This window comes from Dermacentor variabilis, chromosome 7 (assembly GCF_050947875.1).
Source record: "Dermacentor variabilis isolate Ectoservices chromosome 7, ASM5094787v1, whole genome shotgun sequence".
Taxonomy (NCBI): Eukaryota; Metazoa; Arthropoda; class Arachnida; order Ixodida; family Ixodidae; genus Dermacentor; species Dermacentor variabilis.
Genome location: NC_134574.1, coordinates 85,093,816 through 85,101,968, shown reverse-complemented (window position 1 = coordinate 85,101,968; position 8,153 = coordinate 85,093,816). Strand labels below are relative to the sequence as shown.

Sequence of the window (8,153 nt, the reverse complement as noted above, 5' to 3'; positions counted from 1 at the left end):
ACGAAAATCGCCGGAAGAAAAACGCTCTCGAATTCGAGGAGTCGAGAGGGAAACCACCTCACGTCGGTCAAGCGCTTTGCGCGCCATTTGCCGAACCACTGACGCGAGGTTGGCTGAACCTGGGACCACGACAACACTAGCGACGTTAGTTGACTTAGACAAGCGGCGAAAGCTTCGCGTCATACGTCGAGCTCTCAGTGCTTCAGATGTGCGAAAGGGCTGAACGACGTCACTTATGGACTCCAAAGTGTCTTTTTCGATGAGAAACTGGTACACGTCCTCAACGATCCCCTTTAGGACATAGCCTACGTTGTATTGTGTCATCTGACGATCCAGGGCGTTACACAACTTGAGAACTTCCTCGATGTACGTTACTCAAGTTTCGCTGGAAACTTGAGACTGCTGCATTAGCTTTTTCTTTCAACGATTCTTTTAAGCTGTCGGTCCTCCGAAGCAATTCTTGATTTTTCTGCGAAATTTTCCCACATTGCCAAGCTTTCTTCGTGGTTTTCAAGCCAGGGAGACGCCGTTTCCTTGAGTAAAAAAGCAACGTTGTTAAGCAGGGTGCTAACATTCCAGCAATTGAACCAATTTGCTCGTTGTTGTAAAATAAGTCATTCGTCTACGTCTTCCACGGCTATTATGGCGAAAATTCATGGCTCGATGTAGGGCTGCCATGGGACGCTGAAAGAAGGGGGCGAATTGTCACCGCCGGAAGCCATCTCTGGGGTTAGACGGACGATTCGGCGACTTCGGCGAAGCTCCACCGATTGAACCTTACCCGTCGGTTCGCGTCGTTCTTCCGTAGCACTGTCGTTTTAGCCAGTACCTCCCCGAAAACTGTTACGGTGGGGTGCGGTTATAAAAAGCTGAATTGATGAAAAGGGGAGAAGGGCTGCCGTGCCCACACTGAGCCGCTCGAAAGACAAGTGCACTTCACCCTCCTATTGTTCCGTCTTTGCTGCGCTACACTTTTGCGCTACAGTATGATAAATTGAATAATTGAAGGGAAGTGTAGTTAAGCAAATGATGGCAAGAAATAGAAAGATATTTCCGTGAGACATTGACTGCGTTCATTTCAATTGTATCCAGTAGTGTTGTAATAATATTTTGGCCCGGCTATGTACGATGCTAGGAGTGACGGAGAAGTTTTACATGCAAGAAAGAAAATGTGGCCGATCCCATGATCCATCTGTTATAGAAAATATTTCTTGAATTCTTTTGAATAAATCACAAGCAGGTACATTAGATGTGTGAAATAGCATATTATTTTGAACGCATTTTACAAAAAGTTAACACAAATTCACAAGGAAGGACGGTATACACCGCGGAGCACTGATGACTTGAAAGCCGATGCGAATTTGATTGAGATGTAAAAAAAAAACGTAATCAAAGCTGTATATAAAGATAAATATGCACCAGAGTAAGTCATGTTTACTACTTCGTTACGTCTCTAGAACCCATGATGAAATCAATTGCCATTGCTTTGTGTACTGACACATTACCTACTAGATGATCAGGCGAGATTACAAACATAAAGAAGTTTTCCGAAGACGCATATCATGTTTGGTGTGATGATTGGTTCCGGCGTCACTCTATCTGGTTTCGTCAATACGTTCGATTATTTATGGTTAGATTTCCTTTAATCATCCCCGCACCTAGCTGGTTTAGCATTACAATCTTCATGATTAACACAAGTTTTGATTGCACCTCTGGGTTCGGTCTGGTTAAGCTTTACATTATCTCAGGGATTAGCCTATTTTACATGGCAAGAAAATGACTGCCGCAAGGACATCAAACTGGGGGCTAGGCCAAGAATGCCCTACTTTGAACGTTGACTAGAGAGCATCAGAGGCCCTGGCTCATGCCTTAATTCTCATACATGAAGTGCCGGACAACTTCCTTTTATTTGTGCCCGGTACAGATACTTACTGCGTACTGCAAGGCAAAAACAACACGGTTGTTATTTTTGTACAGTGCATGAGATGCCAAACGTCATCTTCCGAATTACACTACGAAGCTCAGAGAAAAAAGAAATCACGGTGATGGAAGTGAAACACAAAGCACACAAAATAATGTCGCCCATTATGTTCATGCACGTCGAGTCAGAGATAATTTGAAAACTCTAGTGTTCTGCGTATGTTGTTCTATTGTTCGGTTGTGCACGTTACCGCGGATTGTATTACGAAAGAATGTCAATTTTTTTCTGCTAGAATAATTGCGGTTCACCTGATCTGCTCTTTCTCTAGCGCCGCCCATCCGCTGGTACGAACTGCGAGTTAGAAATTCCTCCATCATCCAGGGCCCGGACCAAGGTTGCGAGGAAGGGTTTGATGACCTGCTCATTCGTCAAGCACGTGTTTATCAGCCCTACTGTCAGGCGATTCTACCTTACTACCTAGTTACAGATACAAAATCAGTGTAGCGAAACATTTACCGAAACTGAATGCGCAATATTTGAGGATGACCTTTAATAAAAAAGCAAATGCAACACTGAGCACCTGCGTTTTTCTTGTGCTGTATTGTAACGGTGGCCATAGAAACGGGACGTTTGCATGAATGCGATGAGGGAGGCAAGTCGTCGCATCTCTAGCGCATTGCATCTACGAAAACGGCGTCTATGGGCTAAGAAACCGAATCCAATTTATGTGGTGAGTTAAGGCGGTTCAAAACGGACGAGTTGCCTCTCATGGTGCATTTATACTCTGACGTATTGCAATCACTGTAAGGGAACAAATGAACAGCGCTGGCAGCCGCGTGTTTTCCTTCACTTACCAGCGGAATGAAAATCAACGAAAGTAAGTAGTGCGCACTTTTTAATGTAGAAGATGCACCACATGTTACCAACGTCCATATTTATTTGTGTGATGCGCTCAAAAATGCAATAGGCTATAGTATAGTTTATGTAAACACCGCTAAAGTGTCTATTACCTTGCCTATATTTTTGCAGCCACACCGCGCACCTTGTGACGCCAGGGTACCTTTTTTCTTTATTCAAATGAGCATTCTTGTCATACGTTCGTGCTCTCTTAGGCTGACGGTAATGCAGTGGCCCCTCTGCGACTGATAGGATTTATGTCTTGCCCATGCCAAGAAAGAAAAGTTCTCCCTTGCGTAATTGTGCGTCGTTTCTATTCTTTCCCTTACGTTCTGTGCGGAAATCAGCGCTGTAAACCAAATTACAGCTATAGACTTTTGAGAAACTAAACTATGTATATGAAAGCTAGTCTAATTCCTATAATAATGCATTTTTGCAAGGCATCTAAATACACTATGGCTTTCTTTCATGCCTAAAGTGTGCTAAGAGGAGCGCTCTGGACGACATGGAAATTGCTCCAAGAATGTCGTTCTTGACATACAATTTTTACATTTGGACAATGTGATCTATTTTTGGACAGTCGAACTATTTCGCAATGTGAATTGCAAGATAATGTACACAGTCCTACGTGTGTTGCTCTCTCTTGCGAAGCTGACTTGAAAACGTGTTACTTGAATTTTACCGACGTTTATAAATTCATGCTGCATTCCTTGCATACACACAGCAACTGCGACATATGAATAGATGTCCCCAGGTGTCAAGTGCTTTCAAACACTCGTTTACTCAACGCGTGTTTCTATAACCAAAGATGTTTGTTGTCTCGGAAGTGAGGCCTTGAAGGTCTCAATATTGGCACTGAAACAGGCACAATGGTTGTGTGTTGCCCGAGAAAAGCTGAGCCTCGGACTGTCGGTATATCATAGGGTCTAGTCCTGGGCTACGCGAACACTGCTTCTCACGCCTGAATTTCCTTTTGGTTATCCAGGTATACTTTCTGCGCGCTGCAGTGTGATCTCTCAAACCAATTCTACAGAACCGACTGATGCGCTAGTGCTGCATTATTTGAGGCACAACGCAAACGTGGTAGGCAAGACGACATAAAATGAAGACACAGCGCTACTAAAAACTGATGCTTCATTGCGCATGTTCAATACATGTACAGCATATCCTATACAAGCTTTAAATATATGCAAATGCCATGTAGCTGGACTAAAGCAAGGTAATGTTGTTTGCCGTCGCTTGGAGATACTCAGGTTATTGAATGCATTTCGCCTAATTGCACATATTGCCTTAATTGATTACTCAACTTCTGAAATATTAAAATTAGATGAAAACTGTCAATAAGAAAATCGGAGAGCAACACGAAAAACTATCAATACAGCTTGCCATTTCCCGATATGTGCTACTTAAAATGTGTTTTTCCTAGCCTGAAAGAAATCCACGAGCACAGGTAAAATTGCCGTGCTACTGGTCGCTCATGGAATTTTGCGTGTATTCGCGGTCCTCTTTCAGGCTCGGAAAAATACTCTTATATAGCACGTATCGAGCAACAGAAAGCTGTATGGCGAGTTTTTTTTTTTTTTTTCATGATGCGCTACAATTTAGTTGTACATGTTGCGGTACAATTTGGCGCTCTGTTTCTTCTTGCCGGCTCGGCTTGTCTCTTCTTTTCCAGGTTACGCTGCGCCAGTTTTAGAACGTTGATAACTAATTTGTAGTTCTCTTTGGGATATTTCCATTGCTTCCGCTGCGTGCGATATACACTGCCTCCGGGATCGGCCCACATTGTTATATCACTCACCCGCCAACGTTAGCCCAGATTATGATAGCATGACGACTAGAATATGATGAAGACGCCATAACTGCGACAAAACCATGAAGAAGACATGAACAATAGTAAACAGGGCGACTTAGGCAGCTGTTCATTGTGGTAGGGATATCACTAAACGGACACGGGCAAAAGAACGCACAACAGGACGGACAAATCACTGATGTTTAACTGATCAATTTTATTAAGAACACGTTTATACACGCGCCATGGCAACCCTGCGCTTATAATATGAAAACAAAAACAAGGTAAAATAAGAAAAGAACGTACTTGACCTCAGTGCGCTGCAATAGCCGCGAAGTAAAAGAAAACCCATACAAAACACAAACGAAAAAGAAACAAAGACAATAAAAAGACCGCACGCCTGCTTTGCCAAGTGAAATCCAAAATATCTAATTCGCAGTCCAAAAGGTCGAAGTCGACCGAGCTGCTTTGTATCCAAAAGGGTATTCAGGTATGTCGATGAATACGTAGTGTTTATGAACAAAAAGGACACGGCAGGTTCTATGCAAGATACCCTTGAAGTCTTTAGACAGAACATGCCTTCAAGTTTACCCTTAAAATTCCTGAATATGAGGAGCTACAATACGTACACCTTAGGCTGCAGCTTATCCCAACTCACCATCGCCGATACCATCCCAGATAAAAAAAAAACTCCTAATTTACCGTTCCGCACTACCCAATCTTGTGAAGAACGGTATAGCCAGCTCGCGGCCTCCAGCAGCATTAACGAAGACATGTGTGCACCAGATGACGTCAAGCATGGCGGAAAAGCTGTTGTAGCTCGAGGAAGCATGATTTTCTGAGTGAGCATTAACGAATAGCTCGCAAAAGCTTTTTAAAGGCACGAAAAAAGAAACATGAAGGAGGGAACTTGCTGTGGATGCAAGTAGAAGGAAGGCAGTTATGCGGTACATATGTCGTCTTTCACGTGGCATGAAAAATGTGCTGCCGTGTATGAGATCGACGTTTTTTTTTCCGCTGCCAACACGTTAGGCCGGGTGTGTGCGGACGTAGACGCCTACAAGGTGAAAACGACGAACGTGCGGCCTGCACGAAAAGAGACGCGATCAAGTACGTGCCACGCAAAGGCGCGGCGGTGTACTAGATGCCTCCCACATGAGGAGCTCTTGCGCTCATAAACTCCAATAAAACTAATCATCGTCTCAAGTGAGGACGTATTTACCAGACGAGCAGGTGATTAAACAAGCGCCTTATGGAGCTTGTGTGCAACATAAGGACAACGCAGTCACACTTTGCAGGATACTGCCGGGTCAGCATGCCAGCCACTGCTAAACCTTTTCGACTGTGAATTGCATATTTTAGATTTCCCTTCACAATGAAAACGCGTGACATGTCTTTCTTATTTTTCGTTTTGCGGTTTTTGTTTTGTTTTTTTTTCGCTTCGCGGCAATTGGGGTACACTCAGTTCAATTATATTTTTTTTACCTTTTACCCCTTTCTTCCTGCATATAACTAGCGCGCGTTTGGCATGGGGGGTATGTATACGTGTTCTTAATAAAATCCGTCAGTTGAATGTCAGCGCCTTGCCCGTCGTATTGCGTCTTCTTTTCTCTCGTGCCAATTAGCGCAACCCCTGCATTCTAGGAATAAAGGCGATCAAACGACGAAGATGGTATGATGAAAACGCCAAGATTAAAATCGGATGACATTTTTGAAATAAAGAAGTCGGTTTTTCTGGGTGTCGAAAAGGTATTTTTACGGCTTCGGTACGGGTTCAAGTCCTTCGGGTTCGGTTCTGCGTTAGGTTCCCGAGCAGCATCCTGTTCTACTTCGAGCCGGTTCAAACGTGTTCGAAGAAAGAAATTGTTTTTTATGTTTTACTAATTTAGTGGTGTGTTTTTGTTTCTCTGTCACGTCAACATAAAAGGAAATTAATAATGTAAATTTCTTTTTGTAAACGCTGTGACTCGGTCAACTGAACTGTGCAGTCCAATACAAAATGTTTTCCATGGGAGGCTAACGATTACAACACTAACTGAACCGAAATAAAAGGTTTTGCAGGGACACGTAAGGCTGCTTACGTGTGCGAAAGCATTACTCCTTATGGCCGCAAGTTGATCTTTATTGATTTATTTTAGTTCTTTATTATAATTAAATTTTATTTCATTCTTGGCTCATAAACCCGCGTGTCAAACTCCGCCGTTGGAAGACGACGCTGTTTGATCTGTTGTCACCTCAGCTCTGTAATTTTTGCATAGGTTTTGTTATTCATTAAGTGAGTTATTTATATCCTTCGAAGACGGCCGCATCATTAAGGCGGTACTGTCCCTATGGGAAGGGTACGGTTGCTCCGGCGCCGGCATCTTTAAAGGGACAGCGCCATCCGAAGAAAGCCAGCGTGGCGGAGGCGGCCATGACCTGGCAAGGTGTGGAACTGCCAGACATCAGGGACGATAAGCAGTCCAGTGCGTCATCATCGATCAGTGGGGACGACACAACTATCGTCGACCCTGACGAGGAAGTGGCCGGTATGGCGGAAGTGGACAGCGACGTCTTCAAGGTGGTGAGTCATCGGAAGCAAAGAACGGTCGGAATCCCAGTGGTAGTTTTGCCAACAGAGAAAGAAGTTGATTTGAGAGATCGGAACCCTATCAGCTCTTCGAAGCCATCAAAGTACTGCTGAGATCTGCCCCGATTCGCAGCCGCTTCACAACGCAAGGTGCTCTTTATTTAGATATCGCAACGGAAGAGCAAGTTGACATTCTTCTCCGGTGCTCTCAGATTGGTGACATAAGAGTTAAAGCCCGGCTGCCCCACTCCTACATGACTAACACATGTGTTATTAGGGGAGTACCAGTGTGGTATTCGGAAAGCGACCTTCTTGACTACTTGAAACCGCAAGGTGTTCTGCACGTGAAACGTCTGATGCGCCGGATGGAGACTCAAGAATAAGAATGGGCAGCGAAACCTACTAACTCTGTTCTGATAACGTTTGCTCCCAACACCGAGCGCCCCGAAAAAATTGACCTCGGTTTTACCAAGCATGCAGTCAAAGAATTCGTTGAACCTCCTCCCCGATGCTTTAGGTGCCAACGCTTTGGGCATGTAGCCAAAGTTTGCATCAAAGATCAACGTTGCAAACGATGCGGTGGCGCCCACGATTACAAAAGCCTGCAAGGCAGATTTCGCTTGCGCTAATTGTGGTGGTGACCAGCTCGCGAGTTTCGGTGGCTGCCCCTTCCGTGTAAGCGCCTTACACCGCCGAGTGTCCTTCGTTAGTGGTCCCAAACCACAACCTACTCAGAAGCGGATACCTGGAAGTGACGAGTTCCCGGCGTTAGATTCAGAAGTTGAGTTCCCTGTGTTAGAGTCGGAAGTTCGTAGCGTGGTAACAAGCAACGTCAGTGAGCGACCTGAGCCTAGCAAGACGGCAAAGTCCTCTGTGGGTGAGTCGATTGTTCGATCTGCTGCAGCAAAAAGTGTCCAAGTTTCTCGGCGACCAGATCACAGCCAGACTCGAAAACATGGAGGACATTCCCACGC

At 44.6% G+C, this 8,153-nt stretch overlaps 1 protein-coding gene across 1 annotated transcript in view; it reads left to right on the top strand.

Annotated features, from left to right (window-relative positions):
- LOC142587590 (uncharacterized) overlaps nt 1–2,486 on the top strand; it is a 24,070-nt gene extending 21,584 nt beyond the window's left edge. The window contains exon 5 of the mRNA XM_075698720.1: nt 2,250–2,486. Coding sequence (XP_075554835.1) covers nt 2,250–2,425 — 176 coding nt within the window. The 3' untranslated portion in view covers nt 2,426–2,486. The remainder of the gene's footprint in view (nt 1–2,249) is intronic.
- The last annotated feature ends 5,667 nt before the right edge of the window (nt 2,487–8,153 follow it).